The sequence below is a fragment of the Sphaerodactylus townsendi genome, linkage group LG03, assembly GCF_021028975.2.
Source record: "Sphaerodactylus townsendi isolate TG3544 linkage group LG03, MPM_Stown_v2.3, whole genome shotgun sequence".
NCBI classification, from domain to species: domain Eukaryota; kingdom Metazoa; phylum Chordata; class Lepidosauria; order Squamata; family Sphaerodactylidae; genus Sphaerodactylus; species Sphaerodactylus townsendi.
The window spans coordinates 15,709,733-15,731,857 of NC_059427.1; the positions used below are offsets into that span (position 1 = coordinate 15,709,733).

Genomic DNA, 22,125 nt, shown 5'->3' on the forward strand with positions numbered 1-22,125 from the left:
CCCCCCCCCCACCCCCCCCCCCCCCCACCCCCCCCCCCCCCCACCCCCCCCCCCCCCCACCCCCCCCCCCCCCCACCCCCCCCCCCCCCCACCCCCCCCCCCCCCCACCCCCCCCCCCCCCCACCCCCCCCCCCCCCCACCCCCCCCCCCCCCCACCCCCCCCCCCCCCCACCCCCCCCCCCCCCCACCCCCCCCCCCCCCCACCCCCCCCCCCCCCCACCCCCCCCCCCCCCCACCCCCCCCCCCCCCCACCCCCCCCCCCCCCCACCCCCCCCCCCCCCCACCCCCCCCCCCCCCCACCCCCCCCCCCCCCCACCCCCCCCCCCCCCCACCCCCCCCCCCCCCCACCCCCCCCCCCCCCCACCCCCCCCCCCCCCCACCCCCCCCCCCCCCCACCCCCCCCCCCCCCCACCCCCCCCCCCCCCCACCCCCCCCCCCCCCCACCCCCCCCCCCCCCCACCCCCCCCCCCCCCCACCCCCCCCCCCCCCCACCCCCCCCCCCCCCCACCCCCCCCCCCCCCCACCCCCCCCCCCCCCCACCCCCCCCCCCCCCCACCCCCCCCCCCCCCCACCCCCCCCCCCCCCCACCCCCCCCCCCCCCCACCCCCCCCCCCCCCCACCCCCCCCCCCCCCCACCCCCCCCCCCCCCCACCCCCCCCCCCCCCCACCCCCCCCCCCCCCCACCCCCCCCCCCCCCCACCCCCCCCCCCCCCCACCCCCCCCCCCCCCCACCCCCCCCCCCCCCCACCCCCCCCCCCCCCCACCCCCCCCCCCCCCCACCCCCCCCCCCCCCCACCCCCCCCCCCCCCCACCCCCCCCCCCCCCCACCCCCCCCCCCCCCCACCCCCCCCCCCCCCCACCCCCCCCCCCCCCCACCCCCCCCCCCCCCCACCCCCCCCCCCCCCCACCCCCCCCCCCCCCCACCCCCCCCCCCCCCCACCCCCCCCCCCCCCCACCCCCCCCCCCCCCCACCCCCCCCCCCCCCCACCCCCCCCCCCCCCCACCCCCCCCCCCCCCCACCCCCCCCCCCCCCCACCCCCCCCCCCCCCCACCCCCCCCCCCCCCCACCCCCCCCCCCCCCCACCCCCCCCCCCCCCCACCCCCCCCCCCCCCCACCCCCCCCCCCCCCCACCCCCCCCCCCCCCCACCCCCCCCCCCCCCCACCCCCCCCCCCCCCCACCCCCCCCCCCCCCCACCCCCCCCCCCCCCCACCCCCCCCCCCCCCCACCCCCCCCCCCCCCCACCCCCCCCCCCCCCCACCCCCCCCCCCCCCCACCCCCCCCCCCCCCCACCCCCCCCCCCCCCCACCCCCCCCCCCCCCCACCCCCCCCCCCCCCCACCCCCCCCCCCCCCCACCCCCCCCCCCCCCCACCCCCCCCCCCCCCCACCCCCCCCCCCCCCCACCCCCCCCCCCCCCCACCCCCCCCCCCCCCCACCCCCCCCCCCCCCCACCCCCCCCCCCCCCCACCCCCCCCCCCCCCCACCCCCCCCCCCCCCCACCCCCCCCCCCCCCCACCCCCCCCCCCCCCCACCCCCCCCCCCCCCCACCCCCCCCCCCCCCCACCCCCCCCCCCCCCCACCCCCCCCCCCCCCCACCCCCCCCCCCCCCCACCCCCCCCCCCCCCCACCCCCCCCCCCCCCCACCCCCCCCCCCCCCCACCCCCCCCCCCCCCCACCCCCCCCCCCCCCCACCCCCCCCCCCCCCCACCCCCCCCCCCCCCCACCCCCCCCCCCCCCCACCCCCCCCCCCCCCCACCCCCCCCCCCCCCCACCCCCCCCCCCCCCCACCCCCCCCCCCCCCCACCCCCCCCCCCCCCCACCCCCCCCCCCCCCCACCCCCCCCCCCCCCCACCCCCCCCCCCCCCCACCCCCCCCCCCCCCCACCCCCCCCCCCCCCCACCCCCCCCCCCCCCCACCCCCCCCCCCCCCCACCCCCCCCCCCCCCCACCCCCCCCCCCCCCCACCCCCCCCCCCCCCCACCCCCCCCCCCCCCCACCCCCCCCCCCCCCCACCCCCCCCCCCCCCCACCCCCCCCCCCCCCCACCCCCCCCCCCCCCCACCCCCCCCCCCCCCCACCCCCCCCCCCCCCCACCCCCCCCCCCCCCCACCCCCCCCCCCCCCCACCCCCCCCCCCCCCCACCCCCCCCCCCCCCCACCCCCCCCCCCCCCCACCCCCCCCCCCCCCCACCCCCCCCCCCCCCCACCCCCCCCCCCCCCCACCCCCCCCCCCCCCCACCCCCCCCCCCCCCCACCCCCCCCCCCCCCCACCCCCCCCCCCCCCCACCCCCCCCCCCCCCCACCCCCCCCCCCCCCCACCCCCCCCCCCCCCCACCCCCCCCCCCCCCCACCCCCCCCCCCCCCCACCCCCCCCCCCCCCCACCCCCCCCCCCCCCCACCCCCCCCCCCCCCCACCCCCCCCCCCCCCCACCCCCCCCCCCCCCCACCCCCCCCCCCCCCCACCCCCCCCCCCCCCCACCCCCCCCCCCCCCCACCCCCCCCCCCCCCCACCCCCCCCCCCCCCCACCCCCCCCCCCCCCCACCCCCCCCCCCCCCCACCCCCCCCCCCCCCCACCCCCCCCCCCCCCCACCCCCCCCCCCCCCCACCCCCCCCCCCCCCCACCCCCCCCCCCCCCCACCCCCCCCCCCCCCCACCCCCCCCCCCCCCCACCCCCCCCCCCCCCCACCCCCCCCCCCCCCCACCCCCCCCCCCCCCCACCCCCCCCCCCCCCCACCCCCCCCCCCCCCCACCCCCCCCCCCCCCCACCCCCCCCCCCCCCCACCCCCCCCCCCCCCCACCCCCCCCCCCCCCCACCCCCCCCCCCCCCCACCCCCCCCCCCCCCCACCCCCCCCCCCCCCCACCCCCCCCCCCCCCCACCCCCCCCCCCCCCCACCCCCCCCCCCCCCCACCCCCCCCCCCCCCCACCCCCCCCCCCCCCCACCCCCCCCCCCCCCCACCCCCCCCCCCCCCCACCCCCCCCCCCCCCCACCCCCCCCCCCCCCCACCCCCCCCCCCCCCCACCCCCCCCCCCCCCCACCCCCCCCCCCCCCCACCCCCCCCCCCCCCCACCCCCCCCCCCCCCCACCCCCCCCCCCCCCCACCCCCCCCCCCCCCCACCCCCCCCCCCCCCCACCCCCCCCCCCCCCCACCCCCCCCCCCCCCCACCCCCCCCCCCCCCCACCCCCCCCCCCCCCCACCCCCCCCCCCCCCCACCCCCCCCCCCCCCCACCCCCCCCCCCCCCCACCCCCCCCCCCCCCCACCCCCCCCCCCCCCCACCCCCCCCCCCCCCCACCCCCCCCCCCCCCCACCCCCCCCCCCCCCCACCCCCCCCCCCCCCCACCCCCCCCCCCCCCCACCCCCCCCCCCCCCCACCCCCCCCCCCCCCCACCCCCCCCCCCCCCCACCCCCCCCCCCCCCCACCCCCCCCCCCCCCCACCCCCCCCCCCCCCCACCCCCCCCCCCCCCCACCCCCCCCCCCCCCCACCCCCCCCCCCCCCCACCCCCCCCCCCCCCCACCCCCCCCCCCCCCCACCCCCCCCCCCCCCCACCCCCCCCCCCCCCCACCCCCCCCCCCCCCCACCCCCCCCCCCCCCCACCCCCCCCCCCCCCCACCCCCCCCCCCCCCCACCCCCCCCCCCCCCCACCCCCCCCCCCCCCCACCCCCCCCCCCCCCCACCCCCCCCCCCCCCCACCCCCCCCCCCCCCCACCCCCCCCCCCCCCCACCCCCCCCCCCCCCCACCCCCCCCCCCCCCCACCCAGGAATTGTAGTCCATAACATCTGGAGTGCCAGAGGTTCAGCACCACTGCCATAAGGCTTTTGTCCTGGCAGATCCCGTGAGCCCCAGAATTGCTTTTCTGGTGATCAAAGGAGGCATAGCCAGGGGTCTGCAACCTGTGGCTCTCCAGATGTTCACGGACTACAATTCCCAACAGCCCCTGCCAGCATGGCCAATTGGCCATACTGGCAGGGGCTGGTGGGAATTGTAGTCTATAACATCTGGAGTGCCAGAGGTTCGCCACCACTGCCATAAGGCTTTTGTCCTGGCAGATCCCGTGAGCCCCAGAATTGCTTTTCTGGTGATCAGAGGAGGCACTCTCCTCCCTTTTTCCCTAGTGGAAAAATAGTTTGGATTCAACCCTCTAACTTGGAAATAAGTCTCACTTGCTTCTCAGCAAGCTAGCCTCTGATTGCCCATATCTATTAAAAATTACAAAACTCCGCAAAATAGATAGATAAATATGAACAGTCAAACAAATAAACATTTATCATCCCCAAAGAAACATTTAGGGAGCCAAGGAACTAACTGCCATTTTCGGGCAGCCTGTTGTTATTTTTGCCCGGGAATGGGGGACGGGGAGGGATATATGGAGCACATCCCATTTTCAGATATCTTGGAGAAAGAGGCAATATTCTGTTAAGCAGTTTAAGGGGGAGAAAAGAGAGTGTGACATAATGCCCACTGCATTGCAGATGTTAGGAGTGCAAAGCAATTCAGCTTCGCTTTGCAACAGACGTCTCAAGCCTCCCAGACTGTGTGCAAAGTGCCAGAGAAGCCATAATGCAAACTCTGGAGTCAGAGGAACCACAGGATTTACATGGCACAAGATTTAAAAGGGGCGCCAGAATCAAGGAGTGTCTGATCTCTAGCTATGACAAAGACTTCATTTCTTGAAGGTTCAATTCGTAGGCAGGGGTACAGTGTCTAAGGAAAGTGTTGAGAACTCTGTGTGGGCATGGATGCACGCTTCCATACACAGGGAAGGGGTGTAAATGATGGGGGCCTCCAATTGGCATAAATGAATAAATAAATCCTAGAAAGAGGAATAGACAGGTATCACCTTTCTTCAGAAACAGAGAAAGAATTTTAATTTAGAGTTATTTTCAAAATCTATCAAGTAAGGGGAGGCTCTGTTTCCACTAATATGTGAAACGTCTGCCTCAGCCACCCATCCCACTCCAGATGGTTCAAAAAGGGAAGACAGGTGACCACTAGGCATCTTAAGAAAGAGGCTTGTCCCTCGTCCCAAATGTTTTCCATAGGTTCAGCTCTTCCGGTTCCATTCTAAGTGGCTCCAGTGGAGGAAAGGAAGAGGTCACCCTCCCCAGTGTTTCAAGGAGAAGAGGCCTCTCTTGTCCAGATGTTCTGGAGACTATCATAAGTCCCGGTGCTTAGGTGAGAAAAGGAGATAGCCTTTCCCGACTTCTCCCAACCACCCTGATAGGAGAAAATCTTACAGGGAGAGAAGAGGAGAAGCCAAAAGACTGCAGAGTGCAATTCCTCCAGACATTTGCAAAGAGGAAGGAAGGGCTGCATCTTTCCAGATGTTCCATGATGGGGGAGGAGCTGCGAAGCCACCGCCGCCTCCTCCCCCGCCCCCTCACTTCGGGTCCCGCCCCCCTCCCGCACTCACTCACCCTGCCTCTTTCGCTCCCGTTTGTCCTGCAGCTGCTTTTTCTTCTGTTTAGCGCTGAACGGCCTCTTTCGGGGCATGTCCTACCCCGGCTGCCGTACCCTCCTCCTATTCCAACAGCCCTGACTCGCACCACCGGAGAAGACAGGGAGAGTGGGCGGAGCCAAAAGAAGAATACCGCTCGGCGGGGAGAGGAGGAGCCAATGAGCGTGGAGCAAGGGGGAGGAGCTGGCAAGAGAGAAAGGCGTGGCCTGCAGCCAGCTAAAGAATGAGGGATCGTGACGTAAACAAGGGAAAAACCACGGGATTGGAGGGGTGGCTGGCCGAAACCATTGGGGAGTCAATGAAAATGTGTGGGAAGAGAGTAGAGTGCTAATTCTTGTAAGGACGTTTGTGAGCTGTACCATTCAGAAGGCGCGCGGGGGGGGATTAACCCGTCTAGGAACGATTCAGGTTGTACCATTTCGGAGGAGGCGCGCTCAGAGATTAGTTCAGTAGTGCAATGCAACATAAAATTACCCCAGTCTCAACTCATCGACATCGATGGGCTGAATTCTGAAGCAAGGAAAGTACAGAGAAACAAAATAAGGCGCTGTCCCCCAACAAACTAACGTAACGTTTATTCCGGCGTACGCTTTCGTGCATTGGAGTTCACTTCATCCGATATATGAACTGAACGTCTATTACACTGATACCTAAAACTACATACAAACAACCGGGGGGGGGGGTATTTGCAGAAACAGGAGAATATGAAACAAGATGCAACCTTAAAGAGTAAATAATCCACTCAGAGCAATCCTGTGCATTTTCTCAGAACTACATCCCATTTTATTCAGTGGTGCTTATTCCTAGGTAAGCAAGTATTATTCAGAGTCTGGTCAGACTGGGTGAGGACCTATAAATTATGAAACAATAGTCAATCTTGTCTATAAGAAAGGCCTAGAGCAGAATGCAAATGCGTAGGCTTTGATACATGAAAACAAGCAGGTTGCAGGTTTGGACCATAACACTACAGCTAATAAGGAGCTGGGAGTTTGTTAAAGAACTTGCCAATATGTGTCAGTATTGGGGAGGGAAGATTATATCTAATGTAATGTTGAGTTCCATTTTGGAGTTTTTGGAGCAGTTATGTTTCGTTTTAATAAATATTTAATAAATATTGTAGGGGTCATGTAGCATCACCAGCTTATCAAATGTAAGAATTACACTCATGTTCGTCCAGCGTTGCAAATCTTGTGGCACAGTTAAAGTTTTATCCAGTTCCTTTTCCAGTCTAGCTGGTCTCTTTTTCCCCCCTCCCTTTTCCACCTGCTTATGATCTTGTTATTGTTTGGGGTTTAGGAAAAAGATTGGAATTCAAATTTGTCTCCATCTCCCCCGCGCTTCCGTAGGACATATTATTTTTAAGGCACCGGGTTTTGTTATTTTGCTTTATTGTCATGTTTCTAGTTTGATTTTTTTTATTGATATGTATATTACTGATGTAAGCTTCTCTGAGCCTGTCATGACAGGAGAGAGCAGCGTAGAAGTCAAACAGATAAAAAAATAATGTGACATTAACTTTTGGTCACAAGAACCTGATGATCTCAAAGGTGTCTTCTGTTTTTACTATGACAGTTCTTCAGAAGTGTTGTGAAGTTGCTGAAAATTTTAAAATGCTAACTAACGCTCTCTTAGATAGGTGCAGGTAACTCCAATCACAATCCCTGTTTACTCAGAAGCAGGCCCGTGCACATCTCTTCCAACTAAATATGCACTGGATTTGCAGCTCAGTTGGGAGGCTCTATTGAACTAGGTGCCATGTCTCGTTTATTATTGCCCATTGCTCAGAATGGCCCCTTCCACTATCTTCATCACAACCCTGTGAGGTATGTTTTATCAGAGAATGACCAATCCAAGGTCATCCAATGAGTTTCCTGGTAAACAGGGGGTTGGTTTCCTTAGCCACAGTCTCTTAGTCTAACCAGTACACCATAGTATGACTTCTTCACAAGCACGTCCAGGATCAGTTGACTGGTGTCGTGTGCACTTTAATTCTCCTGGCCACAGGATGAAGGGCTAATGTGGCCAGCCAACTGCACAACTTCGCCTTAAAAACATATTTCTCTTTTCACCTCCCTCATGGATATATCCAGGCGGATCAGGAATTCTGTGGCAATGCGAAAGCTAACTCATTACGGTGTGACATTCTGAATGATCTCTCATAAAGACTGGCGAGTGTTAAACCTACTGCTGTGCTATTTGTCCATAGCTGCTGCATTTGATGTGCCACTGAACCGTTTATTTTTGCTGCAAGCACCCCGACAGGAAAACCCCATGAGAAGCGAGGGTCATTCTGCACAGCAGTTTTGTAAAGAGCTGCAATCGTTATAAATGTGCAGTGCAGAATCCACAGAGTCACGTCCGTCCATCCCAAAGCCTATCTACTGTTTCCAGACAATCTGTCCCAAACTTCCGGATCGCTATCGTCGTTTCGTTCCGCTCTAGGACTTTAACGCTTCCGGATCTCTGTGTTGCGTCCCTTCCACCCATACGGTGTGTCGTAGTCTGACGAAAGTATTTTTGCAACTCTATGGTTATCGGCTTCGAATGAGTCATCGCCGTGTCATCTCTGTGCGCAGGCGCAGTGCGACAGAGGGGTGCATGTGTGAAGCCAAAATTGCAGGGAGGCGACAGAGTCGCCGGAGAGTAAGTGGCAGCTGCGGGGACGGAAGAAGGAGGTTGATCAGCCATGCCTAAGGGAGGAAAGCAGCACCAGCACCAGGAAGAATGGATCGGGGACGAGGAAGAGAAGGGCGTCTCCAGGGAGGGGGCTGGAGGTAAGAAAGGGGGCAGTTGAATTGGGTCCGGGGGTGGGGGGTGGGGATTGCTGGTCTGCATAAAGTAGGGAAAGGCCACTTGGAGAGAGGTGGGAGGAAATCCTGGGGGTGATGGGAAAGAGGGCGAGAGGTTTGGGACAATCACTCAGTTCCTTCCTCTTATTCCTTACAATTGGATTCGTTATGGTTGTGTAGCCTTCGTGGGAAGGAGGCAGGAAAGCTCAAAGTTCGTAGGAACAGACTTGCTCATTGGTGATTCCCACGCCTCTCCTCCCTCCACTCTTTCTGAATGAAAATTATGTGGGTTTGGGGGCATGTGGTTCTTGTGTTGCTAATTTTGTAAAGGAGCCTATGTCTTGGTAATAGTCATTTATAACAATGTCTTATCCCTGCTTTCCATCCTAAAGCATATCCCCCAAAAGAGGTGCGCTTGAATGTCAGTACAGATAAAACTCCTGTTTTATTTTGCTGCCACACACTCACACAGTTTCCAGTCCTGGAATTATTATCGGTACTGATCTTGGTTGAAATATAACTGAAAAGGTACTTGAAGAGGGAGTTCTGTGTGAGATTTGTGTCCAGGCCCAAATGTGAGGTCTGCCTCTTCCTCTCTTTCTGACTCCTCTGCTAGTCTTTGATGATGGGATGGGAGGAGGTTCTGAGCTAGAACTGGAGCCGGTTGGGATATGGGAGTCCCTGGGCGTTTCCTTCTCTTGAATCGTACTTTTTGGCCAGAGGTTGGAATGAGCTCTTCAAGTAATGTTGGAGATGAACCTCTAATGGTGGAAGAATCCTGAGACAGGACCCTGTAATGGGGAGAGGGGAAGAGATGTGATCGTTTCTTAAGTGCCATAATGTTTTATGTGCTTTTCCTTTGGGTCACTATATTGTTGAATTAGTTTGGTTCTCTTCATTTTCTATAGGGAAAAAAATTAGGAACATGAACTCTTAAGGCATACAGGGTAAAACTAATAAACTCAGCTAGCTTTCCAAATCTCAGTTCCAGTGAACATTGACTCAACATAGTCCAACATACGCAGAGTGAAGATTAGATGTTTGGCCATGCTGGCAGGGGCTAGTGGGAATTGTAGTCCATGAACGTCTGGAGAGCCGCAGGTTGCAGACCCCTGAAATAGACAGGTTAAGATGAAGGTGGAACCCAGCAGGATATTCATATTAGAAATCTGTAGCCAAAGATATTCTCTTGTGAGATTCTAATCTGTATTTGAGATTGAGCTGATGCACATCTGTTTAGCTTTTTGGTTCCTCTGCCTTTCTGTATCCTTTTCCACAAAGAGCACACAGCACACGAGGGAGCAGCAGTGGCGTAGGAGGTTAAGAGCTCGCGTATCTAATCTGGAGGAACCGGGTTTGATTCCCTAGCTCTGCCGCCTGAGCTGTGGAGGCTTATCTGGGGAATTCAGATTAGCCTGTACACTCCCACACACGCCAGCTGGGTGACCTTGGGCTAGTCACAGCTTCTCGGAGCTCTCTCAGCCCCACCTACCTCACAAGGTGTTTGTTGTGAGGGGGGAAGGGCAAGGAGATTGTCAGCCCCTTTGAGTCTCCTGCAGGAGAGAAAGGGGGGATATAAATCCAAACTCCTCCTCCTCTTCTTCTTCTTCTTCCTCCCTGTCCTGTGCCAAGGTTTCTCACCCACCCCTTTACCACCTGTTTCTCCCCATTCTGTGCTCCCTCATTCTTCCTGTTGCCTTCTCCTGGCAGCCTTGTCTTCAGACAATCAGTCTCTACCACATAGGCTTCCTAGTTTGTTAGAGACTCTCTTTTCTTTCAGTCTTTCCTGTCTTGAATTAGTTACAGGGTTTGCAAAGCCTCTGACTATTGGCATCCCCAATAACAATTGTTCCATCTTTGGGATTAAAAGTTAGGTTCTTTTTGTTGTGGCTGGTGGCATCTGAAGTTAGACCTTTGGGGACATTATTTCCCCTGGAAGCCTCTTGCAGCAGCCAGGCATTCACCTGAGAGAGCGTCTGTCAAACCATCTGTGCCCTCATTTGCAGAGTCCTGAAGCAAAATCTCAGTGGGAGGGGGGCTTGGGCATGAAAGGAAACTGAACATCCACTGCTGTATGTGGATATTTTCCCATGAGCTTTCTGGATCTTTGCTGCGTGTCTGAGAGGTAGACATGCCAGTAAAAGATTCATCTGTTGAATTTTTGCCTGTCATGTAGAAAAGTTTGAATTCCCCCCTCCCTTTTCTCAATCTTAAGGAGTCTCAGCACGGCTTACAAACACCTTCCCCTCCCCCACAACAAACACCTTGGTAGTGGGGCTGAGAAGGTTCTGAAAGAACTGTGACTGGCCCAAGATCACCCACCAGTCTTCATGGGTAGGAGCAGGGAGACAAATCTTGTTCACCAGGTAAGTCTCATGTGGATGAGTGGGGAATCAAACCTGGTTCAGTCCACTGCTCTTAATTACTACACCCCACAGGCAGCTTGTTCAAAGGGCCATTTTAACTTCCCCATGTGGGGAAGCTGGCTGGAGTGAAGTTTCAAGGTAAATGGGAGGGTGAACTGAGTAAGATGAAAGGAATTGGGCTACGGCAAGTTAAGTTAATTGAGGTTGGACCTTGAATGAAGTAGGATGCTTCATAATTGAGTGACTAGCAGTGCAATCCAGAACAGAGTTGTTCCAGTCTAAGCCCGTTGAACTGAATGGACTTAGGCTGGAGTATCTCTGTTCTGGATTGCATTGTCCAGCTGTTCCTCACTTGGTAGGATGTTTTCATATGGCTGTCCTCTTTATTTTCTGGACTGGGCTTAATAGCTGGACAGGAATTCAGAAAATGCCCCCTTTTTCCCTGCAGGGAAGTGAATGGAGAAAGGCTTGCTGGTTGAATTTCTGCCTGCTGGGAAAGATACAAGAGTTTAAAAGACTGAAAAAAGTGACTTCTGCTATTTATTTATTTAGATATTTGTACCCCATTTTTTCTCTTCAGTGGGGACCCAAAGTAACAGCAACATTGTTCTCCCTCTTCCATTTTATCCTTACAATTATTTGCCTGTATGCCGCCCTTCCCCTCACAGACTTAGGGGGGCTTCCAACATGCAAAAACAACAAAATGATACATTGAATACTTATCTACTTCTCCCTCCCCTCTTCTACAATCCAAACATCTGAAAGGTGCCTTGTTATTTCCTCTACTTGACTCCTGTAATGTGGCTTATCTGGGAATGCCCTTGAAGGCTTCTCCAAAAGTTCATCTCATCAAGAATGGCGATGATGGTGACAGAGTGTATGAATCATGGATCTTGAGAGGGTGTCGCTAGGAACTTTTAATGAAGGGCTAATGTTAAAGACCTAAGTACCCCTGTTGTAGCATAAGAAGTCCCTTTTTCTACATGTGCTTATTCACAGTCAGAACCCTTTAGGAGGAGTCGTTTTCTGATTATGACTTCCTTCAAGGGTGAGGTCGGCTTATGTCCTGAGCAACCCTTGTGCTTTTCCGAGTGCCCTCTGTAGTGATTCCTCCCCTACCCTCTACCTGCCCAACCTAACGTTTCCAGATTTACTAAGATGGGAAAGCAGCCTCTCTGTGTGTGTGTTTGTTTATTGGATTTCACAGACTGCCTCATCCCCAAAGGGCTCTAGGCGGTTTACAGCAACAACATCCATAATCAATAATTAAAAAACAATTAAAACCCTTAAAATTCAGTAGCAGCGTACCAATCTCTAAAACAGAGACAGCTTAAGAATCCCATGGTAGGGGCGCCCGTTCTTAAGGTCGGGAGGGGGCGACAGTGCCAAAAGATGAAAAAGGCATTGCGGAAGATGGCGAAATATGGCAGGAGCCTCACATTGTGGCCTGTGACAGAAGAGGATTTCCTCCAGCTGGACAGACAGGGACCTTATTGTAAATGAAATCAAGATGTGCTTGTCTTTCCTCCCGTCTTCTGGCTGTCACTATGGCACATTAGCAGCTGGGCTAATTTTGTGGGCTAGAACCTTTTTGCAGTAGGTTTGTTTTTCAGGAAACCTTTGGGCTATAGATAGCTGTTATATTTGACATAAAGGATTTCGGCATGCCATTTTTAAATGTTTTCTTTAATTCTTTCATTGCAAGCACGGCAGGGGTGCTGAACGTTCGGCCAGGGGGACAGATCCAGCTCCTTTCAAGGGCTTGTCAGGTCCACAGGCCAACTGAGGAAGCTCCCCCCCCCCCCCAATCTGGGCTGGCAAGCCTGCCGCTGGCTGGCTGGTCCAGGCACTCCCTCCCCCCATCTACGCTTGGTCTGTCCTGGCAAGCCACTCTCCTCCCCCGTGCCAATCTGGGCTGGTGAGCTGTGGGCTTACCAGCTGAGGCAGTGGTGGCGAACCTTTGGCACTCCAGATGTTATGGACTACAATTCCCATCAGCCGTTGCCAGAATGGCCAGTTGCCCTGCTGGCGGGGGCTGATGGGAATTGTAGTCCATAACATCTGGAGTGCCTGATTCCATCCCACACATTCTCCTGAACTGCTTATTATACCAAGAACTCTGATCCAGCCTGTTATCCCAAGCTATAGACTCTATGATTGATTATACTGAATCAGGTAAAGTAGTTAACGCTTTTAAATTGTCAGGATTTTCATTGTTGCCTTATAGTGGCAAAGTTTTTGTCAGAAGTTTGTAAACTGAATGTATGACAAACGCGAAGTTTTTTACTATTCGCTTTTTAACTGGAACTGTATCTTTATACTATCGTGTATATATTTTTATACTATTGTATATGCCAATAAAGGCTTATTGAATTGAATCTGGAGTGCCAAAGGTTCACCACCACGGAGCTGAGGCAGCCACCCCCTGTAGCTTTTGATCTTACCACAACGGAGCTGGTGAGGCCACCTCGAGGAGGCTTACACCAGCCAAGGTGAAAGCTGCCTGGCTCCGGCCTACTAACTAAGTCAGCTTGATTTTAACGCGTCATATCCAGCCCTTGTAACAAATGAGTTTGACACCCCTGGCCTATGGGATGTATTGAGCAACACTGTAAAAAAGTAGTTCATAATTATTGCAGTAGTAAATAAGGTGTTGTTGATGCATAGGGGGTGTGTGTGTGTGTGTGTGTGTGTGTGTGTGTGTGTGTGTGTGTGTGTGTGTGTGTGTGTGTGTGTGTGTGTGTGTGTGTGTGTGTGTGTGTGTGTGTGTGTGAAGTCTGGGTTTTGGCTCTCAGCTTCCATGGGAGGGAGGAATGATGTGTGTGTTCCCTGTGGTTATAGGGAGCTTAATAATATCTTGAGTCTTTCGCTTTTCTTTGGGGGAGCTAATATCCTCAGACATTCTCTGATTCTTTTTTTTTCCAGACAAAGTGGTGAAGAAGGGGAAGAAGGATAAAAAGACCAAAAAATCGGTAAGGTTCAGTTTCAGCTCATTTATTTGGACTGAAGGGGAGGGTTTTAAGGTTCATAACTCTGGAGGCAATCGGGGCTCCTGTTCTTTACCTCATGAGTAGCCTCAGGTGTGCTGCAGGTCCCCGAATACTTGGAGGTGTTTGAGAGCCTGCAGCCGATATTAATCATAGGAATAGCGCTTTTCAAAGTACCCAGAATGCTTTGTGGCTTGTACTTCATTTATCCACATAAGCCCCTACCGAGTAAAACTTCACAACTGATCATTTAAAGCTGATTCAGAATGCCATTCTGCTGCACCAGGTTGGCCTTTAGCATGTGGGAAACCATTATACAACTCAGAGTACATGCAGTAAGTGTGTGTGACTTCAGAAAGAAGGAGGGTGCTGTGCTTCTTATTCCACGAAGCAAAGGCATGTCTTGCTTTGGAAGAAAACAGAGCTGTTTCATTCTTGTGGCCTCACCCATGTCACCAAAATAACCAGATTTGCACTTTATTTTGCTTTTTTCCTGCCTCCCAAGTTCTTTGAAGAGTTGGCTGTGGAAGAGAAACACACCAGTGAGGAGCAAGTGGCTGAGAAGGAAAAGGAACAACAGCAACAGGTGAGCAGATTTTTAAAAAATCCACCCTCCTCATTGTTTACTGTGGAGTCTTGTCAGCAGAAGATACCCTCCAACAACCTGGACTGTGTTTTGCTGAGTGCTGCCATTAATCCTGCTTCCCTTTTTTTTCAATTTTTGTGCGTGGCTTTCGCAGCAAAAAAAGAAAAGAGACAAAAAAAAGGACCGAAAGAAAAAAGAGGTGGATGAAGATGAGGAGGAGAGCCAGCTGATCGAAAGGCTCAAGAAGCTGTCGGCACAAGCCAGCGATGAGGAAGATGAAGGTTGGAGGCAGGAATTTGGCGGTGGGGTTTTTTTCCTCTGTGAGCTCTTCTGCCCCCTCTCCCTTCAGAGGTTCAGACCTCCTATGAACAGGGTTTGCGTTGCAAATCTGAGGCCTTACTGTTGCAACAGAACAAGGTGACTGAATCCTCAAGCCTTAGTCTGGGCTGTGTCACTTCTGACTGCAGGTGGGGAAAATGACATTGTTAATGGTCCTCTCCATCATATAACCCCTCCCTCGCCCACAAATATAACATGAGCACCCCAAGGAGACAGATTATAGCTTAGGGGCCCTTTGCATGCGGTGTCAGTCTTCTCATTACAGGAGCAGCAGTGGCGTAGGAGGTTAAGAGCTCGTGTATCTAATCTGGAGGAACCGGGTTTGATTCCCCGCTCTGCCGCCTGAGCTGTGGAGGCTTATCTGGGGAATTCAGATTAGCCTGTGCACTCCCACACACGCCAGCTGGGTGACCTTGGGCTAGTCACAGCTTCTCGGAGATCTCTCAGCCCCACCCACCTCACAGGGTGTTTGTTGTGATGGGGGAAGGGCAAGGAGGTTGTAAGCCCCTTTGAGTCTCCTGCAGGAGAGAAAAGGGGGATATAAATCCAAACTCTTCTTCTTCTTCTTCATTACCAAGAATTATTAATATGAGGGAGTTTTGAAAAAAAATGTTACACCCACCCGCACCTTCCGTGCAGTCAGAGGTGCTGCAGCCTCATCTGACCCCTCAGCACTCTGCTGTTACAGGTCAGGTCAGCAATAATCTTGTTTAAAAGGACAGAGGCACATTTGGTGGGTGTGAGCTGTGTTGTTGCGCCTCCATAACCACAGGTGGAGAAAACAGGGCACTGGTACAGTCTACTTCATGAGGTGCTGGATTCCTTGTAATTGGGTTTTTCAGCTTTCAAATGGATACAATCTTGTCGGCCACATGTAGTTGTAGTTCCAGCAGGGGCGTAACGATGCAAACTGTAGCCCTGGGCAAAACCTGAGTTGGATGCCCCCCCCCCCATGGGCGGCCACTCCACCACTACCAAATTGGTGCCTGCAGGGAGTGAATTTGTAGACATATCAGCACCAACATTTCAGCGTATCATCAGGAGACTGTCCTTATGCTACCCCCCAAGTTTTGTGAGGTTTGGTTCAAGGAGTCCAAAGTTATGGACTCCCAAAGGGGGTGCCCCATCCCTCATTGTTTCCAATGGGAGCTAATAGGAGATGGGGTCTACCCTTTTGAGGGTCCATAACTTTGGACCCCCTGAACCAAACTACACCAAACTTGGGGGGTGCCATCATGACAGTCTCCAGATGATACCCTGAAATTCTGGTGCTGATACGTCCAAAAATGCACCCCCTTCTGGAACATCCCAGAAATTTGCCCAAGAATCTTTGTTCTGCATTGAGTTTTCTGCACTGCTGTCAATGGGGGTTGCAGGCTCGGGAGGGGGGCACATTTCTGAAGGCACAGTCTCCCTGAACCAAACCTCACCAAACTTGGAGGGTAGCATAAGGACAGTCTCCTGGTAATACGCTGAAATTTTGGTGCCGCTAGCCTAAAAACTGTGCCCCTGCAGGCCAAAAATGGAAAACCACTAAAAATACCCCAAAACGAACCCTGCATTTTGATGCCCCCCCACAAGGTGGTGCCCTGGGCAGCTGCCCACCTTGCCCAATGGGCATTACGCCCCTGAGTTCCAGGGTAGGCCAGAGGTTGGACTTGATGACCTTTGTCGTCCCTATCAACTCTGAGATTATATAAATACATATAATATTATGATCTGCCTGTGAGCTTCCAGTGATATTTGGCAGTTTACTGTTGAGGGCAGGGCTAGACTAGCTAGACCCACGGTCTGACCTGCAGGGCCGTTTGTAACGTTCTTCAGGGCTGTAAGGAAACTGGTTCCTCAGGCCCAGCTTCCCTGTCACATAGCAGAGGAAAGTGCATCTGTGGACTGTTGCCCTGGTGTACAGCTTGTAAAAACAAATAGACCTTTTATGCAAGGCGATCTTGCCTGCGAGTTTTGATCCTTACTTTAATTTCCAGTACAGTCAATCGCCGTTTGTTTCTCTTCCAGTGGCTTTCCCCATTGTCAAAGCTGGTAAGACGAAGAAGGTGAGTTCTTGGGCCTCAGAAGCTTCCTTTATCAGGAGGAAAATTGCTGTTGGCCGTTTCTTTGCCGAGGGGGGCAGGATCAGCATGCTAGACTCTACGGTCCTGCAGGGATGGCCATAAATCTCAAGACATGGCACCACTGTACTCTTTATTACCCCTTGTTTCCCCTAAGATATAAAAGGATACCCATCCCCAGAAAAAATAAGAGCTAGTAGTAGAGGTTTTGCTGAAGTGCGAAATATAAGGCATCCCCCAAAAGTAAGACGTAGCAAAGTTTTTGTTTGGAAGCATGCCTGACGAACAGAATACAGAAATATAAGACATCCGCTGAAAATAAGACATAGTGCATCTTTGGGAGCAAAAATTAATATAAGACACTGTCTTATATTCGGGGAAACGCGGTAGACTCTCACGCTCCTCATGATGACCTTATCATGGTTGAGCTTATAAAGGTTTTGTCAGGAAATGGCCAGGAAGAAGTTTTGCGGTGGTCCAACGATGGTTCCGTCACACCTACAATGTCTTCAGATTACCTTACAAGATAGAAGAATGTATCAGTTATTATTAATTAGTGTTTTACCCATTCCTGAGGGAATGGTTTTTTGGCTAGATCCATGGTGGCGAATCTTTGGCCAATTGGTCTTGTTGGCGGGGTTGATGGGAATTGTAGTCCATAACCTCTGGAGTGCCAAAGGTTCGCCACCATGGGGCTAGATGGTGAGGAAGCCACACTTTTCTGGCTCCATTAGTCGATGAGTTCTGGGAGCCCCCAGAAGTCTCTTCCGCATTGTGGTGTTGTGGCCGGAGTATGGCACTAGGAACGGGGAGACGCAGGTTCTAATCCCCTCTTGCCTTTGGTCGGTTTGTTCTCTCTCACTCTAACCTACAGGACAAGGATTTTGTAAAATGGAGGAGAGAACCGTGTGTGCTTCACTGAACTTTGTAGGGGGAGGGATGGACAGGAGGATAACTGTGTGCCAGGTAGTTATCATGTATGGTGCCGGTGTGAACGGTCTATTTGCTGCCATGTGCTCTCTTGGTTGTCTCTAGGGAGGAAACTTGTTTGCTGCCTTGAGTCAGGAGCAGAGTGAGGAAGAGGAAGAGCCGCCAAAGCTTGACAAGAATAAGATCAACAAGGTGAGATGTGTGGCAGAATGTGGCAAGCAGTGGCTTGGGGCAACGACTGTGAACGAGGAGCTCGTGGAAAAGTGGGGTGGGTGCGTGGGTGAGCCACAGGGTGCCACGAGAATTGTTTTGTACGTCTCATAGGTTAGAAATCTTTGGGCACATGAGCAGAGGTATTATATGTGCACACTACTCATCCTCTGCTTCCATTTTGAAAAGAAAAAAAAGGATCTAGCCCACATGGAAGAAAAGGGTGAGGAGACTGGTCATTTTTCTGGGATTTTTTTTCCTGGTCAGAAATGAGAAAAAATGTCACTCACACCAATCTCTATTTCTTCAGGCTTCTGATAGTGAAGAGGAGAAACAGCCAAACAAGAAGGGGCCAAAGGGCAAACAGACGGTGAGTGTTTGCGGCATTACCTGAAGCAATTCCGGATCATACCTTAGGCAGAGCAAAAAATTATAGGTAGATCATCTGGTCTGGTTCCCCCACTCCCCCACCCCATTGTGCTCAGACACAACCTGCCACTCCCTGAAGACTTCAGGTGAGTCACACCACATAAGAAACACTGTAAAATTTAAAATGCAGCAAACGACTCTTGCAAATGTTAAGCGTCATCACTGGTTGGGATAGGAACCAGAGCTTAAGGACAGATGACATGTTTTGCTGCCTTGTGCTGAATCAGACTGTTAGTCTATCAAGGACAATATTATCTGCTGTGGCTGGCAGGGAGTCTCACATAAAGATCTTTCTACTATTACTATCCTTTAAACTGGATGCTGCCTTGGAAGGCCTGTGATGCAACCATCTTGCTCAGTCTAAGCCAGGAGTCTGCAACCTGTGGCTCTCCAGATGTTCATGGACTACAGTTCCCACCAGCCCCTGCCAGCATGGAGCTGGTGGGAATTGTAGCCCATGAACATCTGGAGAGCCACAGGTTGCAGACCCCTGATCTAAGCAGACCTCGGGCCTGGTTAGTATCTGGATGGGAGGCCCCCCCTGAGAGTTTCCTAACATTCCAGAAGAAAAGCATAGTATACATGCAGTAAAGTCCAAGGTTCGTGGCCCGCAGGAGACTCACTGCTCATCAGCTGGTAATTCTGGGCTAGAGTCTGTCCTCTATTCAAACCACTTGAACATAAGAACATAAGAACAAGCCAGCTGGATCAGACCAGAGTCCATCTAGTCCAGCTCTCTGCTACTCGCAGTGGCCCACCAGGTGCCTTTGGGAGCTCACGTGCAGGATGTGAAAGCAATGGCCTTCTGCCGCTGCTGCTTTTGAGCATTTGGTCTGCTAAGGCATTTGCAATCTGAGATCAAGGAGGATCGAGATTGGTAGCCATAGATCGACTTCTCCTCCATAAATCTGCCCAAGCCCATTTTAAAGCTATCCAGGTTAGTGACCATCACTACCTCCTGTGGCCGCATATTCCAAACACCAATCACACATCGTGTGAAGAAGTGTTTCCTTTTATTAGTCCTTATTCTTCCCCCCAGCATTTTCAATGAATGCCCCCTGGTTCTAGCATTGTGAGAAAGAGAGAAAAATCTCTCTCTGTCAACATTTTCTACCCCATGCATAATTTTATAGACTTCAATCATATTCCCCCCTCAGACGTCTTCTCTCCAAACTAAAGAGCCCCAAATGCTGCAGCCTCTCCTCATAGGGAAGGTGCTCTTTATGAAGGACTTGTTCCTTATGAAGGACCTGCAGTAGCAAGGAGTCTGGCAGCCTTGGAAGAACCTGCGCTGTAGCTAAGCGGATCTTTGTCCTGACTGTGTATAAAGTATTTTTTAAAATGTTTTAATCTCCACTTCATAGAGGCCTTCCCAGATAGAAAGACTTAACACTTTAAAAAGGTGATCAGGCAAAAATATAAGGCTGTTCTGGAAACCAATTCTGAAGTTACCTATCCATGGTGGTCCAGCCTGATGCACTTTTGTGTCCTTGGACGGTACTCTTAATATTATTTTGAGAGGTGTTCCAAATGGAATATCTGGGAGGGTGAGGTCCTTGTAGTACGTCAAGCTCTAAAGTTGTTTGGTCATTACTTAATTTCTAGTGATACTGGCATTTGAAAACTCTGTTTTAGAAACACGTAGTTGGTCTTGACCTTGGGAGACCAGTAGTCTGACTCCGTATTAAGCAGTTTCAAGTGTTCATAGATTCAGATTCCTCCTGAGGTAATCCTAGTGCCGCACTGCTCTAACAACCGGAAGGGTTTCCTAATTCTAGTTTACTGGGGAAAGAAAAATACAGTAAGTATTCCTGGCTTTCCTTGTATGTGTTTTCCAGCAGCAAGAAGAAGAGGAGGACGACGTAAAGAGGAAGAGTAGCAAAAATGAGAAGAACAAAGGAAAACAGCAGGTTTGGTTCCTCCATTTTGTTACTCAGCCTGACTTAACAGTCCTTGACTTATCTCCTGTTCAGTTGGTTGCCTTCTATGGCAGATTGATGTTCTGAGGGGCACTTGAGGGGTGGTGATTTATGTCTGAACAGTCTTTCCACAGCAAACTACAACCCAGAACTATGTTAGCTCTCACTCTTCAGATCAGCTTTCTGATTTTTTTGAGCTCCGAAAAAAACTGCTTGTGAGTCCCAGCTGAGGAGAAAGAGAGATATAAAAATAAAAGAAATAAGTACCAAAGGCATGCAATTCAGCTTTCTTGCTAGCGTCTATAATTTCCTTAAGATCACTCATAATGCCAGGAGTGGGGTTTTTCAACAGAGTCGGAACATTTCAGGAGGAATTAAAGATGCAGAGGAAACAAGTGAATGGGCAGATTTGTTAACAGGAGTCAGGAGCCTTTTTTAAAAAAAAATTATTGTATCATTTGAATTTTACAGTTTATAGTAATTTCCTTCTTCCTACATTTTCAAACAATACTTTTCCCCCCCTTTTCTCCCTCCCCCCCCATTGCTTCTTCTTCATAGTTTTGTCACACCAACAGCAGTAAGTTCGTTCTCTGCAGCCTCTTCTCCCATATTTCCTTGTCGACTCGAGCTTCTTTCATCCAGTCCACGTATATTATCCATATCTTCAAAATTTTCATTCTGTTTATCTTGCCACGTCTTATTTTTGGTTAGCGTATCGAAAATATCGAGGGTCACTTGTTCCCAGATATATTCTAACCATCTCTGAAGTGTCCATTTTTTTTCTTTTCTTTCCAGCCCAAGGCTATTGCTGCATGGGCTGCTTTGATCATTATTTTATACATATTGAAGTCGTTACGGGTGATGCAAGGAATAGGCGAGACGCAGCAATATCATCCGGTGGAGAGAAGCCAGTGGCGATATAGCGTGATCCGTGGATCTGGCTACTCTGCCGAGCTGGCGGTCCCTGGCACCTTTTATTAGGGTTTTTGGAAAGGCGGGAGAGCGGGAGAATTTGCACAATACATGAATCATAGGGGCTGCGTAAGTGCGGGAGGAAACGTTCCTGTCTGGGCTTAATCCAAACCTGGGGGTATGCACCTTTTGTCCCTTTGTCCAGGACATCTTGTGACCCGTGAGTCATGGGGGTCTTGTGCGCCCAGAAGGCAACAGATGGCACAGGCATGCCTGTGCTCTGTCTGAAGCTCTGCTGTGTTCGCTGGCTCACCCCTACACATATAACCATATTGTTTGTCCACCCTTCTGTCTTCCATTACACCCATGAACATTAAGTCATTATTTAAATCAATATTTATCAGGAGTCAGGAGCCTTGACCATTGGGAAGTTGGCTGCATAGACAAGAGAGGTCTGTGCACAACCCCCACCCTCCAGACCACTGGAGGGTCTGCTGCTTGAGCAGAAGTGTGTAGAAATCACTCCCTTTCTGCATTAACTGTGAGGGGAGGGTGTGCAGTTGTGGAATTCTGCCAGGTTTTCCACCTTGCTGCGGTCTCTGCCCTGTCTTCCTGTGTCTGGAGCGGGGGGGGGGGGGGGAGCTCTGCTCCATGAGATTCTTCCATTTGCAATTCAAAGGATCCACTTGTTGACACCTAGACAGTTATGAGGAGAGATCCCCTTCGTAGGGGGGGCAGAAGGGATGAAAACAAAGGGGAACATTTGACTGAAAACTTGAGATACAAATTCTGGAAAACTTCAGATTGTCCAGATGTCATTTCTGCTCTGCTCAGGCTCTTGGACAAGAGATGCCTCTTCCTTTTCCCCATCCCTTATTGATTTGTTTCCAGGGTGGGATGTTGCTGTTTGACGCTGTGTCTTTCTGCACACCTCATGTTTGTTTCTTTCTCTGCCATCTCAGGGGGGAGGCTCCGCCTTTGCCATATTGGCTCAAAGTGATGAGGAGGAGGAAGAAGAGGAAGAGAGTGCAGAAGCCAAGAAGCCCAAGGGCAAAGCAAAGGTAGATATGGTGAGGCCTCTAGGAAAGGTGGTGGGTGGATAAACAGGCAAAAGACTCCCTGGGGTTTGTA

The 22,125-nt window shown here is 54.5% G+C and overlaps 1 protein-coding gene across 1 annotated transcript in view; it reads left to right on the top strand.

Annotated features, from left to right (window-relative positions):
- The first annotated feature begins 7,974 nt into the window (after nt 1–7,974).
- ABCF1 (ATP binding cassette subfamily F member 1) overlaps nt 7,975–22,125 on the top strand; it is a 44,911-nt gene continuing 30,760 nt past the window's right edge. The window contains exons 1-9 of the mRNA XM_048487251.1: nt 7,975–8,232; nt 13,539–13,585; nt 14,106–14,186; nt 14,341–14,467; nt 16,542–16,579; nt 17,630–17,716; nt 18,045–18,104; nt 20,002–20,073; nt 21,957–22,055. Coding sequence (XP_048343208.1) covers nt 8,145–8,232; nt 13,539–13,585; nt 14,106–14,186; nt 14,341–14,467; nt 16,542–16,579; nt 17,630–17,716; nt 18,045–18,104; nt 20,002–20,073; nt 21,957–22,055 — 699 coding nt within the window. The 5' untranslated portion in view covers nt 7,975–8,144. The remainder of the gene's footprint in view (nt 8,233–13,538; nt 13,586–14,105; nt 14,187–14,340; nt 14,468–16,541; nt 16,580–17,629; nt 17,717–18,044; nt 18,105–20,001; nt 20,074–21,956; nt 22,056–22,125) is intronic.